General features: G+C 40.4%; 1 protein-coding gene across 8 annotated transcripts in view; it reads right to left on the bottom strand.

The window, feature by feature from the left end:
• The window catches only part of lrguk (leucine-rich repeats and guanylate kinase domain containing), a 50,295-nt gene extending 25,569 nt beyond the window's left edge, over positions 1-24,726 (bottom strand). For 3 of the 8 annotated variants that reach the window (XM_034673846.1, XM_034673844.1, XM_034673847.1), the window contains exons 1-19: positions 24,427-24,718; positions 23,364-23,462; positions 22,954-23,035; positions 22,716-22,816; positions 22,372-22,453; positions 20,402-20,526; positions 19,184-19,327; positions 18,997-19,077; positions 18,081-18,167; positions 17,812-17,918; positions 17,250-17,369; positions 14,636-14,732; positions 10,540-10,653; positions 7,884-8,085; positions 6,906-7,019; positions 5,795-5,952; positions 5,421-5,509; positions 5,011-5,079; positions 595-658 (exon numbers count right to left, since the gene is read on the bottom strand). In XM_034673846.1, coding sequence (XP_034529737.1) covers positions 595-658; positions 5,011-5,079; positions 5,421-5,509; positions 5,795-5,952; positions 6,906-7,019; positions 7,884-8,085; positions 10,540-10,653; positions 14,636-14,732; positions 17,250-17,369; positions 17,812-17,918; positions 18,081-18,167; positions 18,997-19,077; positions 19,184-19,327; positions 20,402-20,526; positions 22,372-22,453; positions 22,716-22,816; positions 22,954-23,035; positions 23,364-23,462; positions 24,427-24,555 — 2,064 coding nt within the window. In that variant the 5' untranslated portion in view covers positions 24,556-24,718. Of the gene's footprint in view, positions 1-225; positions 360-594; positions 659-1,119; positions 2,164-2,476; positions 2,599-5,010; positions 5,080-5,420; positions 5,510-5,794; positions 5,953-6,905; positions 7,020-7,883; positions 8,086-10,539; positions 10,654-14,635; positions 14,733-17,249; positions 17,370-17,811; positions 17,919-18,080; positions 18,168-18,996; positions 19,078-19,183; positions 19,328-20,401; positions 20,527-22,371; positions 22,454-22,715; positions 22,817-22,953; positions 23,036-23,363; positions 23,463-24,426 lie in introns of those variants that run through there. The other 5 variants (XM_034673842.1, XM_034673845.1, XM_034673840.1 and 2 more) reach the window with 5 other exon arrangements.
• Between the last annotated feature and the right edge of the window lie 1,611 nt (positions 24,727-26,337).

The raw sequence follows: 26,337 nt of genomic DNA, 5'->3' as shown, positions 1-26,337 counted from the left end.
CTTTCATAGCTTTAGTTTAACAAATACCATGAAATTTTAATTTGGAACATTGGCCACTTGAGCTTGGTGAAAATTGATAATGTGCCTCTGAATATGTCCCATAACAACTCTTTCCTGCACACATAAATCTTAGATGCAAGCAAGTCTTTATATTTCCCAGAAAATGTGCTCTGCTTTTCTCTTTGGTGAAAAATGCTGCTGTCTTGTGGAGTTATGTCTAGATGAAAGAGAGTGACATGTTTATTTTTTAGCTGCTGGTGAAGTGAGGGGAGACGAGTGGTTCAGCAGAGTGTTGAGTTTTGTAGACACATACTGTATGCTGTTTAAACTTTTTGTTTTTATGGACTGTGTTTATCAAACTGTGTATGATGCAAAGAAAGAAGACAGAGAAAGAGAGAGAGAGAGAGGGAGAGAGAGAGAGAGAGAGAGAGAGAGAGAGAGAGCTGTTTGTTGATTCCGTAAGTTTAACAGTTGAGAACAACAAACAGCAGACAGAAAGACAGAAAGAGATGCATACAAATGAAATATACCTTGACAAGCAGAAACGTGAGCATGTAAGAAGTGGGTATCACCAGAGTATGGTTGCACATTTACCTTGTACTTCTCCTGAAACAGGCTCAAAGGATTTTGGAACACCTCATCATGCACCAAGCTGTATCTAGTGTGAATAAATACACAGGAAGACAACATGTTACTCCATGAAAGGCTATAGTATAAGACTGCTGTGTAAGTAGGTTAGACCCCAGGGGCCCCGAAGACACTGTCTGGTTTCAAACTGCCAAAGAATTATGACAGCGTTGCAACATCTGCTGCCTGAGAGGAAGACAGACAGTGATGGATGGCCAGGTGTGTTTCGGTGTGTAGAAGCCCTGCATCCACATACACAGCCCAGGAAACTCAACATGCATATTGTATGTGCGCATTCACATGCACCTACAAGCAGACGGGCTGTTAAATAAGCAACGCGAGCATCTATGACAGATGACAATTTTAATTTAGCAAAGAATCAGAAATAAGCGCTGCTTAAAATTCACAAATCTAGGGATGCAACACACACACACACACACACACACACACACACATATACATATACACACAAACTGACAAAATCACACTAACTTGTTTGCGATGGCTCACTGTTTAATACCTGTCAACAACTTCCATATGAGCACATTTCCAGTTGAATAAATAATCCCATCAGAGGAGATAAAGATTAATGATGTATTTATCATCCAATGACAAGAGTTCCATGCTTCGCATAAAAGATCAGCGACTAAGATTGAAGGCAAATCCTTTTTGATGAGATTACTGAACAGTAGGGAATATAATAACACTTCATTGTCAAGAAAATGAAAGCAACATTCACAAAACATTATGCGTGGCTCATTCTTCAAAGACATTAAGATGAACAGATACTTCTTAAAGACAAAAAAAGCTATTTTGTTCATCACGCTGCTTTATTATCATTCATGGCTGAAAGACACGCTTGACAATCTGTGTCATAGTCTTTATCAGAGAGTACACAGTCTTCACCTGAAAGCTGTTACACCAGTCATCCTACAGAGCGGAAAAGCTTTGCTTATAATTACACTGAAGTCCCTGTATATATGGCCATTAATGCCATCACTTGTCAGATAACATATAGTAAAGATCCAGACGTGTTGTAACAAGAGCAACAGATCACAGGAAGAAGGCAAGTTCTGACAGTGACGTCTAATGTAAAATGAGTTAGGCTATAACATCACAGTCTGTGCAGTCTGTGGTGAGATAATGATGAACATGTGTTCTGTTGGTTGTTTAACTTTTGCAGAGACAGATTTTGGACATCAAGGCCAAGAATATATTATAATTTGGATACATAAACTTCAATAAGCTGTTACTTAGAACATTTACATTATCTTTCAATTCAGATACCCCAAAACTTTTAAAGCTACCCCTCCCTGTTTTCTTCTTCTTCTTCCCCTTTTTCTTCAACTGTTGGGTTTGGACTGGGTCTGGGTGAAGGTGAAGGTGAAGGAGCCACGCTGGATGCAGTGGGGGTCTTGCGCCCGGTGGGGATTGGTGGCAGGACAGCCTTGACGTTGGATCCAGGACGTCTATCAGAATATGGAGACAACACCGAAGCTTGCTGTTCTGAGTTTGTGGGGTTTTCAGGAGTTGGACCTAACGACATGTAGTAATAAATGGAGATATTTTAATACTTACAATCACAGTTTAAAATAAAACAGATGAAAATATATCAACTAACAATCTTTAGAACTTTCTACGACAAATTTGATTATATTTAGACTGTTAAAATTGTTTTAAAACTATTGATGAATTTCTGAAGAACACTTACAAATGTATGTAGTTTGGAGTAGCATTTAAGCTAGTTATTTTTTTATCCCAGCTATTAGCAGCTAAAACATCAAGTCTTTATTTCTTACTACAAATGCCAACATGACAACTATAATAACAATAAAAAAGATACAATAACCTTTGGGTGTTTCCAAGGCTTGACCCAGGACAGAGATATCGAGTGGCTCCACTATACCGGACAAGGCTCCAGCTGAACTGGGCACAGACAAGGCTGAACTAGCACGAGACTCTTCCGAGCTGCTTGTAAGAGGAGGGAATACAAGGATGGAAGGAAAGATGAACAGGAAGGGTGAGGGGAAAGGAGACAGACAAGTAAAGAAAATAAAGGAAGAAGTTTATGACGGAAAAGGCCAAATGTGTGCAGAGAAGTGGTGTGTTTGGAGCTTTTGCAGTGAGGAAATTTAGCAGAATATGATTTAATAGTTTAGCTGTCAAAGTAGGCTAACTTGAATGCATCACAGGATATTAATAATGTAGCTTTAATCTACAATGACTATTGCTATCACATTAAAAAACAGGTATGCATGGCTGTCAGTCAATTTACTCTTGAAATCCCCCAACCACAATATCATGCAACAATCCTATCAGAGTGAAAGAAAAGGATCCTCTGTTGCTATATGAGACACACTCACAAGTATAGACACATCCCTATTAAGAAGGCTGTAGACAGATGCCTGGAACCATCTATAGAAATACTGAAAGGGTGAGTAATGCTAACATCTGATACTGGGGGCATTTATCGCTCACTTAGCGCTGACAGAACTTGTAGTTTTGGTGACACTTGCATTCTGAGAACATGAACCCAAAGGCAGTGAATTGAACTAGACTGAACATGCTCAGTATGTCTGCATGTATCTCACAAGTCTTATCCTGTTGGAGTCATTAAGTTAATTTGATGCTAATTTTTACAAGGGAGATAAAGCTGTCTGTGCTGATGCATGCGAGACACATACATGACATGACAACGTCTGAGTGATTCAATCTATATTTGTGCAGAGGGCATGCTTACTGAGATTAAGAGTGCAGGATTTAAAAATCAAAAATGTATGGGAGTCTTTTTTTGTACTGTGCACAAATGTGTGTTAAAGGGATATTTCAGTTTTTTTGAAGTGGGGCTAAATCGTATGAGTTACAGTACACTATTGCTCCTGCAAGCCACAATGAGTGCCGGTGAGCTCTTCCCCTTTAATGAGAAAATTCCCAGAGAACTGGCAGGAAAGCTAGGCTATTTTCTCTGTGGACGGGGCCTCCTATTTCGCGTAATTTCGCTGAAGTTGAGAAAATTTGGTCCAGGCACTCATCACGGTGCAAATGCATGCACCAGTAAAAAAAAGTTGGAGCTATTCAGTTTGCCATCAGAAACCACCTTTGTTTTGGCACTGATTTTCGGACGCACCTCGCAGACCGGTGTTCTTCCACTGCATGAGCACGGTCCTCTGGGAATTTTCTCATTAAAGGGGAAGAGCTCACTGGCACTCATTGTGGCTTGCAGGAGCAGTAGTGTACTGTAACTCATATGACCCCACTTCAAAAAAACTGAAATATCCCTTTAATATCAGTCCTCACATGGCTTATACTGGTAGGATGAGTACCATAAATTAAACATATGTCCTGAAAACAAGCCAACAGAGCAAGACTACATAATTGTATTGAGAAAGATTATTATTATTATTATTATTATTTTTATATTATCTGTTTGACAGGCTTTTTGAGGACCTTAACATGCTTGAAAACTCACAAAAAATTTGCATGCGGCCAGGTCTGGTGAGCAATAGGTATTTAATGGTTTTGGACATGAGCATGAAAAATTGGCTCAAGTGCAACCCCTAACAAACTTTAGTTTCATAGCCCCTTCTGGCAGTTTAATCTAGAGAGATGAGCTTTGGTACACATATACAGCACCCGAAACTTAAAAAAAAGTCTCTCAGCGTCTTGATGAAATGTCAATAGGAAGTGAGATATTTTAGAAAAAGTGGCAAAAATCATCACCTTTTGGGCCATTTAAAGGGGTCCTTTAAAAATTATCTTCACCGAAGGAGCATATGCAATCCACTTGAAATGAGGTTTTGTATGTATCTCACAGGTCTTCTCCTGTTGGAGCCGTTAAGTTAATTTGATGCTAATTTTTACAAGGGAGATAAAGCTGTCTGTGCTGATGCATGCGAGACACATACATGACAAGACAACGTCTGAGTGATTCAATCTATATTTGTGCAGAGGGCATATTTACTGAGATTAAGAGTGCAGGATTTATTAATCAAAAATGTATGGGTTTTTTTTTTTTGTACTGTGCGCGAATGTGTGTTAATATCAGTCCCCACATGGCTTATACCGGTAGGATGAGTTCCATAAATTAAACATATGTTCTGAAAACAATGCATCAGAGCAAGACTACCCATCCAATATCAGCTTTCTAGCCCTTAATCTTTAGATTCAGATTATTTTTCCATTAAACCGCAGTACCTCATGGTTGAGAACACTATTACTCAGTATTTAGAGAACACATCCACACTGCAACTTATGTTCATACTGAAATATAGCATTCGTAGACTCTTTAATCCACTTCTGGTAGCATCTGGCCGTATTTGTGACTGGAAAGCACCTGTAAGTGTATATGTGTTGTGTGTACAGGTGTGTGTGTGTATTCTCTACCTGCTGTCCTCACTCAAATGGATACCAGCATCCTGATTCTGCTGTGATGACGGTGCTATTTGAGCAGAGCTGAAAAACAGAAGACTTAATTCAAAAATTCTTCTCCCTGAGTATAAATCCTCTACAAAAGCAATTCTACACCCCCATTTTTTCATATAAATGTTGTGTATTTATAACTGGAGTGGGGTTTATTTTAGAAGAGTGCCACTCAGAAGCACATCATATTAACAAACAGTTTAATGCTAATAATTTAGGCACCTGCCACTTCATCCCCAAGGTCAACACTCATCCAAAACAAACCATCAAAACGCAGTTAGGACAAGAGCACCAATTAAACCAATTTGGCCCTGCAGAGAGTGTCTACTTGAAAATAAGCATTAGAGTGCCATGGAGTGCTGCTTAATACAAACCTTTTGAAGAGCTGGCTGTAGACCTCTGGACTCTTCCCAGCTATAGCCTCTCTCACCAGCTGCTCTCGCCGCCTGATGGAAGCCAACTCCTGCAGAGGAGGGAGATGAAGAGAAGCACAGATCGTAGGAAAGGGGGGGTGAGAGGAAGGAGAGACAGGCAGGAGAAAAATCAAGAGAGTGAAGTTGATGTGGAGAATGATTAAAGGAGAGAGGAGTGGTGATGCATAGCAGTGGGGAAAAAAAGAGAACCAGCACATTGTTGGAAGATTAAGAGTTATTTCTGTCATCATTTCGTTCAGTCTAGATGTCTACTTTACATTCCTTTACAGGCTTCATGAACAATACATTTTTCATATGACATCTTTGAAACTCACAGCGGGGCTCTTCTCAGGGCTGAGCTCTGCCTGAATCTTGGTGAAATAGTTCCTGTAAGATGAGTTAGAGGGTTCAAGGGCAGTGGCAGAGTGTGATGTAAGTGTGCCTGATCTAGACCTCGACAAGGGCGAACTTGGCTTCTGCTCTGGCATATGACCTGAGAACAGGAGAGGAGTTATTGGAGAAGTTATTGGAGAAAAGTGCGATGTGATAGTTATGGCACACAGACATGTACATCGTAACAGAGTGAAACATTTCTTTTACTTATTTAGATGCCAACAAATCCAATTTACTGCTCCATTAAAGGGGGAATCCACCAACTTTCATGTGTTCAGATCATGTCATGTGGTGTTTTCTACTCTGTCCCTAAGAGCTCACAGCACTGCAGCTTAAGAAAACACATGCATTTGGGTGGGAGGGACGTGAATAGGCCAGTAAAATTGTTGTAATATGTTGCATTGAAATGCTGTCATTTGTGCACAGATTCTTTGTACATTCTTTGTACCTACTTTTTTTACACTGTCAAGCTTACATGCACTGTAATATCAAAATCAATAAAAAGAATTGTGAAAGAAAGAAAGAAAACACATGCAAAAAGACAAAACACAAGCAAAACGAAGAAAACATTTTCATCAATTTGACAACAGAAGCGTGTCCGAACGTGTGCATCACTTTTAAGTGTCCTCTGGAAACACTTCCGTTGTGTTGTGGTCTATGCAGCACGTTTTCTAAATGCTGCACGTGTTGTGAAATTAATGAAGATGTTTTCTTAACTTGCTTGTGTTTTGTCTTTTTGCATGTGTTTTCTTAAGTTACAGAGCTGTGAGCTCTCAGGTGGAAGCTCTCAGGGCCACCATAGTTTTCTCATAAGATAAGCCACCAAATAAAAGGAGCAGTTATGGATTTCTATGGGTTTAACATCAGTACCTCTAACAAACCCTTTTCTCTCTCTAGTAAACTGACTGCCTTGTAAATACTGGTGAATTGCTCCTTTAAATCAACAAAGAATCAACAATAAAACAGGACACACTCGACTGCATCTTGAACCTTGTCTTGCTTCACAACCTTTGAGTATGCTAATGTTGATCCAGCAAACAAATAAATACACACCCACTGAGGTGTTGTCAGGGGATCCTCTGTTGTTTTCTTCTTCCTCCTGCTCATCCAGCAACAGGTAGTCCTTCACAATCCGCTTCAGTGACTGAAAGGCTTCTTCATAGTCATCTACTCACACATCAAAGTCCACACACACACACACACGCACACACACACACACACACACACACACACACACACACACACACACACACACACACACACACACACATACACACACACACAAGGCCCCCACAAAAAGAAAATGTGGTTGTGAACGGAGCCAATGCGTCTCCCATCAAACAGTAATGAATCAAAGATATGGGGATGATGACCTTAGTGTAATGATGTGCTAGCTAGCAGTGCATAAAAGTGATGAGGTTCTGCACCCCCTGTATGTTCATCTCATTAAGGAAACAGCGAACATGTCTGAGTGCTTTCATGAGGGAATGATAAACAGAGCTATTCTGTGGCTACGTGCCCTTAATACATGTGGTAATTGGATTGAAAGTGTAGTGTATGGATTTTAGAGAAGTGTGTTAATCTATCTGAGGCTTTACTAGTGACACTTGCGCTAAGACAGGATACAGAAGGGTATTACTCGCTCTGTGAGGCACTGCAATGACAAAGTGCCTTTGAACAGAGCAAAGACTTTTACAATTCTTTCTCCCTATCATCGCATCCAAAGGTTGAATAAGTACTGAGAGAAAAGAATGTCACCCGGGGGGAATGATGTAAATATTTTCTTGGCTAGAAATAGATTTTTGTAGAGAATTAATAGTAGATATTTGTAATAACACTTTGTACTGCAATTAAACTCTAACTGACTAATAGTGGGATTGATTTGATTAGCTGCTAGAGGATTTTAAATTACCATTTTTATCCTCTGTAGCACACACTTAAATTAACAAGTACAACATCAAACAACATGAATGAAAACATTCCATTTCATTACACTTAACACTTCAAGCACAAAGTGTTTCCATGTCTTACCGCTGGGGATAACATTGTCAAAGAAGCCTGGCCTCTGCCTGTTGGTATTGGCATAGAGCTCTATACGTGCCACTGCATTATCAATCTGTTCTTGGGAATAGAGATTGCGGCCTTTCAGCTGGTCCATGTACTTCTCCACCTTGGTGGGGATGAAGAGTATGTACCGAGGCTCAAAGTAGCTGTTCTTCAGACTGAACACACCCTGTAATGATAGACAGTGTAGTTTTCTTAAAATAATGTTTATGATACCTTCAAATGCTCTCTGAGGGGATCCACACTGTGCTGTAGAGACTTACAAATTGAAAATGATTATGTGGCAACTCACAGCACACCTCCCAAACACACAAGCTTGTATAGGCAATTTAGTATTCCATACAGTGTGATTCCACGCTGACTGTCCTGAATTATAGAAACGCTTCTTGGTACTTTTCATTTCTACGAAACACACTATTGATGCAGAGAAACTTCAATCTCTGCCCCATGGGTTGGATAGAAATTGTTTGCAATACCTTGATGTCAGTCGAGCAAAAACAAAACAGATACAGTCTGCGGCTGCTTTGTGTAACAGTTTAAAAAGAGAAAACATGATTTCCTGTGGAATCATGGGAGATGTATATCCAGACTTTTCAAGAGTTTGGTTGAGGAGATGGTCGATGGAATAGAAGAGAGAAATCAAGTTCAATTCACTTCAAATAGTTTTGTCAAATAAAAATCATTTTACTTCAATTAGGCTCCTTTTAGCTTTCATTAGCAATGCATAAACAGAATTCCTGCATCGATTACAACACACTTAACCATTTGTTTGGACATGTAAGGATATTTTTAAGTTTTAACCTAAAGAAACACCCTCTGCATCGCCTCTAGCACTGCATGGCAGCACCTGGGTCTGATCACATGAAGCTGTTTGTGGTTCTTAATTATGTTGTATCCCATCTGTCTATATCTTTGCTTGTGTTGTACTCACTCTCAGAGGTATGTCCCTTTTTACAAAAGCTTCTGCTAATTGAAACTGTAGAATTGTTGTAGGATTGTAGAAGTGATGTAATATGTTCCTCAACATTTATAAATTATTAAATATTAATGGTAATAACTGTATAAATGTGAGACATTGCAATATATTGTGACTGTAAGGCAGAAACCTTGTTTCTCCATATTTAATCATTTATTTATTTTAAAATGTATGTTTTTGGTCACCCTTACGGCCAAATTCCACCTGATACATGTCCAGTCCAGTTCAATTCTAGTCAATGAGTTAACTTCCACTGGATCCACTCCGTTACGTTCCAGCTGCGTCTCTGATCTGTCACATCGGAGCCCTCCTGATTACATACACAAGACTTCTGTTTTTTGTCGGATGCCAGAGCATGATGCGTAAATCTCACCAGGGGAGATAGAGCGGGACAGGAAGCAAAGAGCACCAAAACAAAATTTTAAAATCTGGTTAATTTTCAGAGTAAAAAGATCGCCAGATCTTTTTTCATTTAACTACGACAACAAACTGTCATGATGAGCGGAGCCAGGTCTGGAGTCAACAGGTCAGAGGTTTTCAGAGGCCAATAAAGACAACATGGATGGCGAGGTGATTCGAATATTCATTGATGCAGTAATTACAGCGGGAAAACCTCAGCCACATGACTCCAGCTGTCCAGCGGTCCTGCTCTGTTCTGCGTTCTGAAAACTCAACCAGTGGGTGTTGGCGTAGGAGAGAGCACAGACCGGATCTGGTGGAAGTCCCGGGTTGGTGCAGGTCAGTGGGCATTATAAAAATTCCGCCAATGAAAAGCTTGTGAATTAATCCCATTCAGTGTTTTGTTATTAAAAAAGCATACATTTTTGAATTTCCTGAAAAGCCGTTTGGAAATACAAAGTTTCAGCACAACAGCAGCGACATGCATGATGCTGCAATATGCTATTTCAGGAAAGCCTTGCGTTATGTAGTCATCATCAGTCTGGATTTTCAATTTACTGAATGTGTTTCTGACTTATAGTAAAATGTAGGTTATACTTATTGTATCTCCCCCCTCTCCCCCCCATCACTTACTTTAACTCTCCCTGTACCATTAAAGTTACTAACCATAGACCTTTCTGGAGTCCCTGAGCTCCCTTGTCTCGTAGGTTCCTCTGAGTCGCTGCTGTAAGCGGCCTGCTGCTGTGGACATGCCAGACTCCAGCATCAACAGCTACTACTATCTGTCTCATCACTATCATCTCTCTCTTTCCAACCCTAACTCGGTCGAGGCAGATGGCTGTCTAACATGAGTCTGGTTCTGCTCGAGGTTTCTAACTGTTAAAGAAAGTTTTTCCTTGCTGCTGTAATAGCTAAATACTGCAGAGTGCTCTACTCATAGTGGATTAAGATGAGATAAGACTGAGTCTAACCCTGTCTTGATGTTGCGCTTCTATTAGAGTAACATAGAGTATGGTGTAGACCTCCTATGTTTGTAAAAGCATGTTGAGATAACGTTTGTTGTGATTAGGCGTTATACAAATAGAGATTGATTGATTGATTGACTTTATTACCTTCTACATGTACAGTATTTCCTTTGTTGCTGGCAGCTCCTCTATCTCTGCTCTGTGTCAGTCAACAGATTTTAATGACCACATATGGTTTTGGCCTACTTTTTATCCCCCACACACTAAAGTTTTCCATACGCACCTCTAGCTCCATGTGCACACAGCAGGCAAGTCCTTCTCCGGCTACATCCTCTATGGCGTCTCTGGTTAGGCCGTACCTGTGACCTCCGTACTGCACGGTCTGGATAAACTTACCCTAAAAGAGAGTTATGAGGAGAAACAATGAAAGAACATTTTGGTGTCATTTTATTGCCTCCTACTTATCATGTTACAACAGTAATGGGCAACTTCTTCAAAAGTGGACATACGACTTGACATACATGCACAGCCTCAGCATGTTCCGACAAGATTAACAACCACAGGTATACGTCCACCTGTGAACTGAACTCTTGACCGGGTGGTAAAGATGAAAAAACTCTCTCTTTGTTACTTCTCGAACATGACCTCTGACCTTTTTTTCTGCTAGTTTTTGGGGACAGTTTTATTGGTAAAGCATAATTTAAAACCCCTAAAAGCTTGTGGCAAAATCAGCTCATGACATCACCTTAGAAAACTTCATTTTTGGAGATCAATTTGTTTGTTTACCGGTCTGTGAAGGAAATTGCAGCAATTGGAGCCAATGGGAGTAAACAGTGTGCCAAAAAAAGACAAAAGATCTACCTCTGCCTGAAGAAAATGGTCTCAACTATTTTCTCTCTGCTTTTTGGAGCACAATGCAATCAAACCGACCCCAGGATATAATAACTAAGTAAGGAAACTCTCCCCTCAACCTTATTTTGGGGCTCCTGAACCTTCCTAAATAGGTCGCTGACAAGCATTCAGACACTCAATTATAAACACAATACTTGTGAGGCATAACTATTGAAGGTGGATGCTATTTAGACAAAATTGCACAGCAGGTGTTCTTTGTGTTTACAACACACTAAGGAGGCTCATAAGTACCAAGGAGTGCTGATTGAGGTTAATTTTGAACAGCAACCACAAGTGGGATTAAGGGTTATGATTGCATAGTTACTGAAAATCACATCTGAGGCACAAAGGAGTGAAGAGGAAGAGAGCAGCTTACACACTAAAGTACGAGGAGTTAGAGAAGAAAGGACAAAACAGCAGACAACATTGTAAAAGAGGAATGGAGGGTGAAGAGAGAAATAGAAAAAGAATCAGAAAGAGGGATAGACTGTAAAGTTGACCCGATCCACTTCCTCTGTTGGAGTAGACAAAAGGCATAAATTCCTGCATCAAAGCGTTGCCCTTTGTAAATCTCTACATGACCCAGACCTCAATCCATCACCCTGCCCCGTTCTTACATCACAGGCAGCTTGACGGGGGGATGGAAAACAAATGTGTTCAAGACCTCCGACCTCAGCAATCACTTTTTTGTGACTCAAAGAAAACTGTTTGTCTACTTGTTATATGATTTTAACTTCTAAGTATACGAACAAACTGTTTGAATGACTAAATACAGTTCCTGTTGATAAATACATTTAAAAGAAGAGCCAACTGTCTAAGAAAGAGCAATTTTTATGGAGTTTTGTCCAGAGCAAGCATATACATAATATCAAAACCATAGACTGACGTCACCCATCTGTTTCTGAGCGCTGTTTTGAGGCCAATCGTCGGTGGCAGCCATACTGCTGCTGTCAAGCAATTGTGACGTAAAGAGGCGGGCTCTGAGCCTCCTAGCCAACAGCTACAGTGTTCCCGCCTGTCAATGAAGTCAGCTGTGCCTCTCATTGGAAAACTCGTAATCTCAATATCTTCGAAAACGCCACATTAGAAAAAACAGTGTGTGCTGATCGAGAAATTAGCTATCCAGACTTCACTCGTCTTTTGTACCAGGCTGTAAACAGGTTTATTTCTGCTGTAAAGATCGGCTTTTCTGAATTGGTGTGTATGTGGTTTCCGGTATTTCTTTTAGCACTTCCGTATTGGACTCATATTTTTAGACCAGAGGTTGCCACTTGATCAAAACTCATCAGCCCTCGGAGCCTTTGTCAGTGGTAATCAAAACTTTGATACTTTTCAGTTGCAAGCACTGTAAAACGATACAATCTCTGTTATTTAAGTATCCAAAAGCACCAAAGCTTATGAGAAAGACTGATCCACAGTCAGAGTATTGATATACATAAAACTGATGTAAGTAAAGGAAAGACAAGTGCAGTGGTCTATCATACACACAGAGAACAAGGTGCCAGATTTTGTTTGTTTGCACGCTTCGTATGTCTCTCTGCTCTTCTCTGCTCTCCGCCACACAGATCATAGGATACAGACATTTTGTCAGAGCTCATGAACGTTCTGTTTATATCTGTTTCAGACGGACAAAGAGAAGAGCAGACAGCAAAGCCACCTGGATCAGTACATGTTTTTAGTCCTGACCTGAACTGACAGGTTGACAGGATCACACCACTGTGTAATGATTGATGCTATGAAATGTCCAAAATAAAAATATTGGAAAATAAAGAAAGAGAGCACACACATCTGATTAAACACTACCATATACACTTCATTTAGCTCATTTATGACAATTCAGAGGGAATAGGCCTACTGTATGTATTTTTGGCTGATCCATTATAGACCTGTGCAGTTTTCAATGCCATTCCCAGGTCTGGAAAATAGTTATTGATGTGTCAATCAACCTGATTATTGCCCTTTACGTTATCATGAGCCCTCACCTCTGTGTCTCTCTCTGCCTCAGTTAATATTTGTGGCAATAACAAGTTTGAGTTTTGTGACAGCACACTGTAACCAAGACATGAGTGCAGTAAATATTAAATTAATAATCAAACATATGTATTACACTCTGACAGTGCTGGGGAATTTGATATGTGAATATGGACATCCACAGACAGTTTAAAAGTCTTGAGTAAAGTTAATAAATCTAAGTAAAGCTCTGTTTGTGAATTTAATTTTGAACCTGCAGAAGAAGTTTTCTCTTTTGTCATGAGTTGCTTTCATTTAATTTGTGCTTTCCTTTTATTTTTGTATTTTGTCATCGATTACCTGTTTTATTTCCTAAATGTTCCTTGTGTTTCTTAATGAGCCTTGTGTGTGTTTCTTGTCGATCGTGTTTCCTGTTTTATTTTGTAGCATTTTCTTCCCGTGTGTTAAGTCTTGTTTTACTTCCTGTGTTTTCCCTCCTTTGTGATTGTCTACACCTGTGCCTTGTTGGTCTCACCTGAGTCTCGTCACTCGTTACCCAGTGTGTATATCGTCTTGGGCTGTTTCCGAAATCGCCTACTATACTAGCAGTACGTACTGATATGTCCAAAATTCAGTATGTAGTAAGTAGTATGTGAACAAGAGCAAAATCTGCAGTAAGCCAAAACTCCCCGGATGTCTACTGATTCGTGAAAATATCTCAGTATGCATCAGACCAATCTGCCTCGCGTACTGTTTCCCACAATGCACAGCGCTCGTTCTGCTTTTGCTTTTTCCTCATTTTTTGACGGGAGGAAATCAGTTTTTGGGTGCTGTGAAAGTTATCAAATTACATATAAACCACTTCCTAACTTTTTAAATCATAAATGGATGCTAAATAAGCATTTTATTTATCGGCTTCGCCGTTGTTTACTTCCGCTTTCCGAAACCGGAAATCCAGCAAAGTCTGGCTCAGCATGCTGCATGACAGATCGAACAGAACAGTCATACTACATACTAAATTCAAACGCAGTATGTAGTAGGCAATACCTACTGCCTACTACTTTAGTAAGTAGAATGTAGCAGGCCGTTTCGGAAACAGCCCAAGTGTTTCCTCCTTTCTGTGTCGGTTCATTGTGTGTGTGTGTGATTTGTGATCTGTAGTGTGTCATGTCATGTCAAGTGTAATTCCTGAGATTCCTGTGTTACCAGTGTTTTTGTTTGAAGTAAGTTTTTTTTCTTCTTTTGTTTATTAAAACTTTTTATACTTATCTGCACTTGGGTCTGCCTCCTTTTGGTTTTCTGACATGTGACAACTTTAGGAGGAGACTAAGTGGGGGTAAATACCAGGAACTTTTAATATGTTGATGCACAAGGTACTAAAAGGTTACACATCTTGAATTTGAATCCCAGTTTGTATATAATTCATGTGAAGCTAGTATTTATGTCTTTGCATGGATTATAAGGCTGATCGTATGCTATTATGTTGATGAAACACAGTTGTTGTTCATTTAGACACTTGCTAAACATACTCAACTCACCATATGTACCATTTTCTGAAATTCCTCCTCGCTCACAAAATGGTAATCGATTTCATTCTCCTCTCCAAAGTAGGGCCCCCTTGTGGTGTGACAAGTTCTATACAGGCAGACAGATAGAAGCACAACACATACAGTCATACACACACCAAAAACGCACAACAAATACACACAATAAGAATAGAGTCAGTCTGAAGAGTTCATGTCGCATGTTTAGCCTTATTACTCTTATTATTGTGATTATATTTTTAATTATGTAAGTATATTGTTGTGTTCCCCTGTCCCGTGTTGTAAGCTGCTGTAACAAAAGAATTTCCCCCCATGGGGGATCAATAAAGTATATCTTATCTTATATCTTATCTTATATTTTATGAGGTCTATGTCTGTGAATAATCTCAGACATACAACCACTAAAAAGGCCAGTGGGGGGTTATGAGCTGTGACAAAATCCCTGGATTTCTGGAAAGCTTCAGACAATAAATCCATCCACCAGATGAAAGCCAGGGACATGTCATTACCGCTAAGTATATGTTTTACTGCAGCAGAATTTTGACCCCAAATTTAAAGAATGAGTCATTCTTTTCATATCATACTCATGCTGAATGCATTGCATGTTGGAAGAGTTGTTGCTTGTTAAAACTGCTCTTCCTCTTTATGAATCTTCCCCTTGTGCCTGGATCATACAACAAGGAATAAGCGACAAAAATCTACAATCCTCACTCCGTTGATAAATGCATCCTGAAGTTAAGCCAAAGCTTATATGTGGCTTCAGCAGTCTGAGTTCGACAAACTGACTGGGTATCTTCCAAAGTTGCCTTCCCAACAAGCAGCAGAGGGATAAGTCCTGTTGGCAGGACTGCGAGGACAAACACCGGCAATAATTCCACACGTGACAAGCAAGACATGGACTCCAACAACTTGCTTTGGCTAAGTCGGACTGCTGAAGTCTCATATGGGCTTTGGCTACACTGAAACATTGATTTTGGCAAGGGAAGACAAGTTTGAATTTTTGTCCCTCTTTTATTACACGAGGGATCTGTTGACGAGCAGTGCGGACAAGAGGAATGATTACTGCAGCTAGAAACTGTGTTAATATACGGCACGGATGTGAGTGTCGTAGTAAGATAGATGTGAAAATACCTGACTTTTACTTTAACGTATTCACAGATGATCTTTTTTATCAATATGTTTAACCTTTATTTTAGTACCTCGTGCATCAACATATTAAAAGTTCCTGGTATTTAGTCTTTACACAAGATGCATTATGGAAGCTTTACCTTATGCATTAACATAATTTGTTTCACATCCCAGTAACATGGTTATAGCTGATTAATTACCTCAACATTCAACATTTCTGTAATGTGCATTTACAGTGTAATTCAGGGGTTCCCAAAGTAAGGGGTTGCGAGACACTGACCCCCAATTTACACAGGGTGCGGTTTGCTCCGTCTGACGGCTTGCGCCCCGCTACACAGGACACGTGTTTGGAGCATAGCACCAGCTCAGAGCTGCCAGGATCAGCTGGATCCAGCATAGAGAGAACTACATACAAACAACAGGTCACAGAGCCTTTCTGTGGTTGAATTTCTGCTCATTTGGATAGTATTCCATTACTTTCGTGCTTTAATCATTGCTGAGTATGCTGCATAACTATAAAGTTTTGATTTTGCTGGTTTAGATGAGTTTAATATTAACAATTGGGCTTTATTTAGTTGCCCTGTTACCTTCTGACACAGTTATCATCTTTAAGTCCTGTTGTAGTTGACATGGATCACTGATCTGTGGCTGTTTGTAGCTTACATCCACAATCAATGAGTATTTCTGATCTAATTGATCTTTAAACGGTCGGGAGTCCATATATGATGTGTTATTTTGAAATCGGCGGATGTTGCATACGATCCTTGTGCCTGACTTCCTGTCCAGGTTGTTCTTTTCTGCGCAGATGACACATGCTGAGCGCAGGCTCTGTTGGAAATAGACTCGAAGCTTATCTCTGGCGGGGCGGCGCAGGGGCACGCTTCCGAGACGGAGCTGAGACGTGCTGCAGCGCGCCCTGTTTACACATGAGCATTGACTAGAATTGGAACATATTGGCTGCGACATATGAGGCGCAGCCGTAACGGGACGCTGCGCATCCTGTGTAAATTGGGAGTAACAGCGGGTTGCAAGATGTCTTCAAGAGTTTTCATTTTTTTAAAGTAATCTAAAATAGCATTTTACCCATTATTGTAAAAATAGACAAAAGTAATAGTTAAATTTGAAATAAAAAGTTTCGTTATTTTCTGCCTTTCTATGTTGCCGAATGACTCTTCAGGTGAGCGTTAGGGTTCATTAACAGTTAGCATCAGGAGCAGCAGGTTCATTCATAACAGCACAAGGAAACACTAATTTTCTGCAGACCGGCTAAATGAAGTATGAAGCAAAATTTAGTCTCTTGGAGGGACAGTGGGGGTTGCGAGTCTTTGGCACCTTTATTTTGGGTGGTCGCAGGCTAAAAGGTTTGGGAACCCCTGGTCTAATTAACTGGGATTAGTAACTTATTCTGGTACCATGTAGGTTTTATTAAAGGACACCTTCTCAGCATGTGACAGTGTGTGTATAAAAGTCTGAGACTGACCCGTAAGCAAAGTATTCACTGAATTCCTGACACAGCCTGTGAGCCAACTCTCTCTTTCCACAGCCTTGGGGCCCAGTAAGAACCAGCATGGGGTATGGGGAGTCCGCACAGCACAAAGTGCTGCATCGAGACACACAGATACATAACAAGGTTTAACACACTTAAACTTTGCAGGTATGATAAGCAGGACTTGAAACTAAGAGAAAAAGTGCAAACCTCTGCAGACAGCCTTACAGCTAATATACTAAAGCCCTACTGGCTATATGGATGTACTAAGACGATTCACAAAGCACAGAGGAGAATGTTATGATCGACTGTAGCGTCAATATTTTATTTGCTGATGTCAGATGTTTTAAAAAAATGCTGATGCAAGAACCAGTCTTCATCTTTTGTGGAGTAGATAATGCAAGATACAGAAAACACTGCAGATAAAAAAAACATTTGATTCTTAAAAAGTACCTGTCTTGTGGATTGATGTTATGAGTTGTTTTGTCTCCATTTATATCTATTAACATTTTATTATGTACGTGTATTATTTATAATATGGTAGTTTGGCACCAACCTGTCATAAAGCACCTGGGGCTGCATCAGCTGATACACCAGATGTGTCATGTGGTCCCTGGCTGCCACCACTTCCAAAGGAGGGTCATACTTGTTCACTGAATAAACCTGAGATTTAAAATGAGTGAATCTAGTTACCCTTCATCCAGGAAATATGACATCATAATTAGCCGTGTCTATTCTTTCTAGCTTTATAGAGAAAAGGTTGATGTAGTATCCTGATTAAACATAAAGGGAAGGCATGTTTAGACATGTATCTGCAGTATTTACTTTTTCTTCCACGGTGACTTTCTCTTGGTCCAGCAGAGTCAAGTGTTGAAGGAGGAAGACAACTGCCAGTCTGTAATCTGGTTGCTCCTGCCAAAAACAGTCACATAGGATGTTTAGAGAAAACATAATGATGAATATTCAAAAGCTGTATTTGTGTTTTTAACAGTGTTTCTGCACATTTGATTAATGTTGTCATTTGGGATGTACATTTGAAGTGTTTTCCTTGATCGATCTTTGGAAATGTTAACAATCAATTATCGATTCATCATAAAAAAATAAAAAATTAACAGTTTCCATGTCAAAAACAATGCCAAATGCATTTTTTCCCGTGAATCAAATTTTCTTTCACGACACAATGCATATAAAACTGATGATATTAAATAGCTACGGATCGCATTGAGGTGTTCGAAAAGTTTAACACGCTGAATATCAACATGTGGAGCAGGCTCATAGTCTCTGTGGACATACAGTCATACAAGTGAAGGCTCAGACTTCAACAAGAGAACTGAACAGAAACATATTCAAGACTCAGTGTCTAGTTTTCTGTCTACTCGTTTTTATTGAGAAAAATAAGCATGTGAACACGGTCATGTGTCAGCCGGGAGCGCAACCGGGTCATAATCAGTCCGGCGGCGGAGAAAAAAAGCGCTCGTGGAGACCTGTCACTCAGCCGCATCCCTCAGCTGAGTGTCTGCGCAACACCTTAATCAGCTGATTCACATCAAAACATGCTTTAAACTTAAAACACCTCCCTGATAGCTGAACGAAATATGAGACCACGTGATGTTTGTTCTACGTGATATAAAGTAACAAACAAAAAAATGTGCTCGAGTAAGTTCTTAACAATCAATTAGTCGATACCCGATACTCGATTGATTGTTGAGAAAACACTGAGATTGGATCAATGTTTGTTTACCTGAACAGGGTTTCCCAGCAGGTTGAGATCTCTCAGAAGGAAAAGGTCATGTAAGTGTTTACACTCCTGAATTTCACTAATCTGAAACAAAATTTGAATCATAAATACGCTTCATTGCATGTAAAACTCATCCTGGCATATTTGTGTGGTTAGCTAATTCTTTCTGAAGGTTGTCTCAGATCAATACCAGGTTTTTCTCCACATTGATAGAGCCCAGCAGGTGGAGATTCTGGAGGCCAGACAGACTAGTGATGCGGTTCACAGACAGGTCAAGAACCTGCAGACTCTTCTGACTCTCCAACCCTTCAATCGTCTCCAGCTGGTTCTCCCTCTGGACACAGAGAGGGTAGAGGACACTTTTTAAGAGACAAGTACGTGATTTTCATGAATATTCATGCATACATTGGGGGTTTCTAACCCACCGTTCTACTTAACATACAGTCAGTGATTCTCACTAATAAATATTGAGGACGAGCTACGGTCGCTCTGCAGGGTATCTGACTCTTTCCTCCTCAGTGCTGGGTTGAGTGGCAGCTCTGCCTCTTTCTGCTAAATCCTGACAGGTGAGGACTGACAGCCAACCAGCTGGCGAGGTACTAGCGCAGCAGGTTAACCGACTTCAGAACCAGACCGGGGTATTCCTCTCTTGTCAGGGTCCCCAGCCTGCCTCTCACTCCATTCCTCTGACTAAAGTTGTTATCTATCTGTCTGGCCAAACCTCAGCCTCCTCTTGCCAAGCATGCTGCCTGGCAGAGGGCTGCTGTCAGCGGGCGCAGGTTACTATGCCGGTCTCCTGAAGCTCCGGGTCGATGCTGTGATGGGCTGTGAAACAGGCTGGCTGACAGGGCTGTGCTGTTTAGGGAGGCCGCATGTGTGGAAGAGGGGTCAGGGACGGATGAGATGGATGCTGGATGGACAAGGTATGTGTGAGTGTGTGCATGTGCATGTGCTGTAATTGGTCCAGGCTCACTCAAACAGCAGCAGCTGGTCCCAAAGCAAATCTACAGACAGGGGCAGCCGTGGCCAGACCGATGGCTGCTGACAATGAAGAAACACTGATAAAGGACAGAATACGCATGTGCACACACAAAAAAAAAGAGGGAAAGGGAGAGAGAAGGCCTGCTGTTGGACCATATGGCGATTCTCGAACAGGGGGCCAAGGTTTTACTGATTGTAAAAAGGCAGCCAAAAACAGAGACATAAAGAGAAAGACAGAAGGGAGAGAATAGTGAGACAAAATGAAATAGGTGATACTTATTTTTTGATAGGTAGAATACTCGCAACACGAAAGAGCAACTTCTATAGAGGACCCGCTGTGTGTGTTTAGATACAAGACAAAATATAAAAAGATAAAACTCAACCCGAGCCAATAAATGTATAAGATGTCTGTGTCCTTCAAACTTACCAGGCAGAGGTGTGTGAGAGGCAGAGTGTCCAGACCACTGATCCTTGAGATCTTGTTGTGTGCAAGGCTGAGATTGGTGAGCTTGCAACATTGCTCAAGACCGACGATCTCACTGAAAAGATTGTCTGAGAACAGGCATGTTAAGAATAATACACAAGAGTAGAGCAGGGCGATTTTGGAAAATATGTTATCATGATAAAATTTTTCATATCAGTCGATATTGATAATCATCCCGATAAATATCAAATCTTTATTTCATTTCCATTTAAAGGCAGACTTTTGGTCCTGAGTGAAAATTGGAGACGGTTTGTTAGCTTGTATCTGCATTTAGATCTCTGATAAGCTTCTTGAATCTCTCATTTTATACAATGCTAACAGGAAGCAGGTCTTTTGTGTAAATCAGATTTTCGTGAAATTTTAGTTTGTAGATTCTTATTTTTCTCAGATAATTTGCATGATCTTGTTTAAATTTACCACAAAAATAGTATATGAAATTGTATACTGTTCGTCAGTTTAGTAGAGTATTGTTTTGAGTAGTGCTCTCCCCTGTAAGGTTACTAAGGGTTACGGGCAGAGTGATATTGTTCCCACAGTGCAGTGAACGCATCAGGTATACTAGGTTTTAAGCAAGCGGCAACCTCTGGTCTCAAAATATGAAGCCCATGCGGAAGTGTTATAAACTGCAATTCATCGAGAATCCTCTTGAGGCCGGCTGCAGAAACACCGGAAACCACATAGACACCAATTCAAAAAAGACGATCTTTGCAGCATTAATAAACATGTTTACAGCCTGGTTCAAAAAACGGCTTGGCCCTACGAAGCTAATCTCTCTATCGGCACACACTGTACGGGGGGTGAATTACTTTGTAACGAGATGGTTCAGAAGATGTTAAGATTACCAGTTTTTGCCCAAATAACGACATGACTGACTTGACTCCCGGATGGGAGCACAAAGCTGTTGGCTAGGAGGCTCAAACTCCACCTCTTTACGTCACACTATGCATGGTTGAGTTCTGCATTTCCAACATGGCTGCCACCATCGATTGGCTTAAAAATAGTGCTCAGGAACAGATGGGTGACGTCCATAGACTGTATAAAATGTGGATGTAGTATCCATGACGTCACCCATCTGTTTCTGAACGCTGTTTCGAAGCCAATCGGCAGAGGCAGCCATATTGCTTCTGCCGAGCCACTGTGACGTAAAGAGGCGGGCTTTGAGCCTCCTAGCCAACAGCTGCAGTGTTCCCACAGTCAGCTGTGCCTCTCATTGGAAGACTAGTAATCTCAATATCTTCCAAATTGCTGCGTTAGAAAAAAATTCAGCCCCCTCACAGTGAGAGGACATCGAGAAATTAGCTATTCAGACTACACTCATCTTTTGTACCAGGCTGTAAACATGTTTATTAATGCTGCAAAGATCGTCTTTTCCCCATTCATGTGTATGTGACTTCCGGTACTTCCGGAGCCAGCCTCAAGCGGATCCTCGATGAACTGCAGCTTTTAACACTTCCGCATTGACTCATATTTTTAGACCGGAGGTTGCCGCTTGGTGACGTCATGGATACTATGTCATTATTCATACAGTCTTTAATTTTAAGTTTTCTTCAGTGTCGCTCGTTCAGCTGTGTTTACATTCCGCTCCAAACGTCTTTTAACTTGCCTACCTCTTACCCTGCGACATTATTAGCTGTTCAATGCCGTCTTTCGCCTCCCCCTTTCCAGTGGTTGGGGGGTGTAACTACATGTTTAGATATATCAAATTTTGATTGAAAATTTGATATATTTATATTGAGAAAAATTATGTTGATAATTATCATTATCGGATTATCACCCTGCCCTACGTAAGAGACAGATTCAATATAACAGAACATTTGTTACTGAGTGCCTGACAGGGAAAGAAAGCAAAGGCAAATAAAGAGTGTACTTGTATGTGCCTACAGATAACTGCAGATGTCTCTCTGTAAGGATACAGTCCAGATCCAGTTTACTAAGAGATGAATAGGCTGACAAATCCTTCATTTTTGTCATACGGTTGTGGGAGAAATTGACTTCCTGAAAAAAACAAAGCACACTATATAACCCAAGGTCATCAAAGCCTGAAAAAACTCTAAATCCATAGAGTACGGGAAAGAATTTTCAATTTACTAAAGTTCACTGTCATTCAAGGGCAGCTAATGCCTTGTAAGCGTATTCAAAGGACTACAGATGGGCTATGGAAATCCAGGGCCTTTCTTAAGGGAATATCATGAGAAATTGGAGCCCAAGCCAACAATCAAATATGGTCCTATTCTGTCAGTTCAAGGTCCTGTTTTACCTTAAGATTCTTGGGAGGCTGGAATCCAAAAAAGTTGGGGATTTCATTGTGAGAGGCATCCAGGATGACGAGGTAGGGCATGTGACTCACGCAGGATAAATCTGGCCAATGAGAAAAGTCAGCATAGATAAATAACTGCAACAGAGGGGTAAAACACTGTGAATAAAACGTATCTTGCTGTATCTTTGCTGTACAAGTAACAGCTGTAAAGGTGCTTAAATAATAAGCAAACACTCGCCTTTAATTTTGTTGTGTTGCAGCTCCAGCTTTTGAAGATACACATAGTTGCATAAAACAGAGATGTCACTCAGATTGTGTTTCTAAAAGTGAAAAAAAACAAAACTGGTTAAATTAAAATTGCCTCAAAGTTTCAACTCAAAGAAAATTGCTGCCATAAAAACAGTATGACAACCCGCCCCCCTCCCCCTTTATTTTTCTTTCTTGTCAAGTTGTGTTGTTTGTTGATCTTGTGCTTGATACATGTTGTGATGTGTCACCTAATTTTGAAAAAGTTCAATGAAAAGATTTCAAAATAAGAATAAAAACAGCATGACAGAGTTTGAACACGACAGATTTGGTGGTGGTTTCTTGTGGTTAACACACTTAATGTCATATTATGTCAGACACAAATGAAAGGAAGTGTCTTACAGGTAAAGAGAGGTAGTGGTATGAGTGGTGCCCTGTGCTGGAGCGGCTGAGGTTGGAAATATAGCTGGAGACCACCTCAGCAGTTAAAACACCTTCCTTCTGTGAACAAAGAAAAGAAATCAAAATGAATGTGAGTACAGTACTGCTTGCATTCATCACCCTCGTGGAATTAAAAGAGGTGAAACTATAAGCATCCCTGCAATTACAAAGCAGTTCATTAAGACAAGGGTTCCCAAAGTGGGGGTTGCGAGACACAAATGGGGGGTCATGAGATGTCTTCCAGAATGTTTGTTTTTTGTAATTGATCTAAAAATAGTACATTTTACCCATTATAGTAAAGAATATCTACAAAAATAGTAGCTAAACTTGAAATAAAACCTTGAAAATAGAAAAAAAAAAAATTCTGCCTTTCTTTTTGCCTGATAACTCCTAAGTTTAGGGTTTGTGACCAGTTAATTATCAAAAGCATCAGTAGCAGTAGGTTAATTCATAACAGCACAGGAAACACAGACACATGCTCATATAGGTAGAGTCATTTTCTGCAGACCAGCTAAATGAAGCCACATTAAATCACTTTGAGGGACAGTGGGAGTCACGAGTCTTCTATATTTTGGGGGTCGCGGGCTGAAAAGTTTGGGAACCCCTGCATTAAGAGACCATTAAAAGCAGTGTTCACAGCTTCCTGTCCCTAAAAGCACACACGCACAAAGTCATGCAGAACACCTATGATGCTAAAAAGACATGCACATAGCTCTAGTTGCTCTCAATGCGTCTACCTAAAATTGCAAATAACCAACTATTTGACCTTTCTGTGTTGTTTTACAGTCCCAGACCTCTGGCACAAGGTTACTTGCTTTACCTGTTGCGTAATGGAACAAATGTGGAGGTTTATTTAACCTGCTAAATTACGATGAAGTCACTTTGCCCCATTTTTACTACACTTCGTTGATAAAACACAATGAAAAAAAAGCCAAAAATAAAATTAACTGAAACAAATAATTTAAGTTGTAGAAAGTACGCCTATCTTAGAAAGTTTACACAATTCAAGTTTAATACTTCTTACCTCCATGTCGCCGTGTTCTTCTTGCTCATCACACCCTGGAGCCTGAGCTGACGCAGCGTCACTGAGGGACCCTGGGGGGCTGCAGCTAGGCGACGCCGGGGACAACTGTTGAACTGTCGCTTCCTTCATAATTTCAGGGCTGAAACTGTGTAACACGGGACTAAAAAGCAGCTAAACAGTTGTCTAAATAAATGCTTTGTCTTAAAAACAAAAAGTGACCGTGCTCTTGCCTCCGAGTAAAGTTATCTTCAAGACTGAGCGAAGGACGTCGTCGCTAGGCAACGCTGAGACAAGTGAGAGGAGAAAGGGATTGTGGGAAATGTAGTAAGCTTGCTCCTAAGCTAACTGAGCTTCCACTAGAATACAATACAATACAATACAATACAATAGAATAGAATAGAATAGAATAGAATAGAATAGAATGCACTTTATTAATCCCCAAAGGAAGAAATTCAGGTGTCTGGCAGATAAAATTATAAAAATCACATAAAACAAGTAATTCAGGTGTCTGTAAGCTCATCTCCCATTGGCTAGAGAGTTATGAAGCATAATGTCTGCAGGGATGAATGATTTTCTGTATCTCAGTCCTGCAGCGCAGAGAGATGAGCCGTCTACTGCTGCTGTTTCTCTGGTCAGTTGTCAGAAGTTGTGAAGTGGATGATCTGTGTAATTTAGAATGGCCTCTAGCTTCTTCTGTGTGCATGATCTCTCCATCACAGTCTCCAGTGAGTCCAACCTGGTTCCAATCACAGTGCCAGCTCTTTTCAGTAGTTTGTCCAGTCGCCTCGCATCCTTGTGTTTTTTACTGCTTCCCCAGCAGACTGCAGCATAGAATAACACACTTGCCACCACTAACTGATAAAACATCTGCAGCATCTTAATGCAGATGTCTAAGGATCTGAGCCTCCTTAAGAAAAAGAGGCGGCTTTGCCCCTTCCTGGAGAGTGTATTTGTGTTAGGGGTCAGTCCAACTTGTTGTCCATGTGTACACCTGGATATTTGTGGGTTGGCACCACCTCGATGTCCACCCCTCGAATGTTAACTAGCTGATGGCAGAGCCTGGATCTTCGGAAATCTTGCGTTCTTAGAGAAAAGGAAACTCTTGTGAAGGGAACGTCCACACTCTGGCATAGCTTTGAGAGTTATACACAGTCTTTTCTTGAGGGAGACACAATTAAAAGGTCAATTAAAAGGACAAATACAAACATTGACAAAACATATAGCAACAAATAACTATTACATCAATTTATGAATTAGCAGTGTTAAGGTCTAAAACATGTGCACAAGCTGATCAGATGATCCCTTATCCTAGTTTTAAAATCCTCCAATCGATTTAAACAATCCAGTTTCGTGTGACCTTGAAGCTCAGACCAAGATGAGGGAGCAAAAACATTAAAAGCACTTTTACCAAAAACAGGGCTCTATGATAGAAGACATACTACAGATAAACACAGTCAGGCTTTCTTAATATTGTACTCCACCTAAGAGAGCACACAAGATATGAAATTATGCCAGCAATAGCAAAGCCTTAAGGTGGTATGTTGTCTTTGTTTACTTTTCACATTACAATATGACACAATGTAGCACTTCACGCTTCAAACCATGTCGCACAACACATCATACCTGTCAGGTGAAGTAAATCTTCCAGTGTTGGTTTTCAATCTGATATGAGGCGCCAAGGTGCATCAAGACAATGACAGGCTGTGCTGTCATTTATGGAAGAGGTGTCACAACATGATGCATTTTCCCCAGTGGAAAATATGACTTGTTATGCAACCACATAAAGAAAAAACACTGTACAGAATACCCAATACACAATGGAAATTTGAGGGATTTCTTTATTCAGTGTGTACGTGTATGCACTGACAAATCATGTGTGCTTAATTAAGATTAGACAAACATTTCAGAACA

The sequence above is a fragment of the Notolabrus celidotus genome, chromosome 21 (genome assembly GCF_009762535.1).
Source record: "Notolabrus celidotus isolate fNotCel1 chromosome 21, fNotCel1.pri, whole genome shotgun sequence".
Taxonomy (NCBI): domain Eukaryota; kingdom Metazoa; phylum Chordata; class Actinopteri; order Labriformes; family Labridae; genus Notolabrus; species Notolabrus celidotus.
This window is presented reverse-complemented; position numbering and strand designations above follow the sequence as displayed.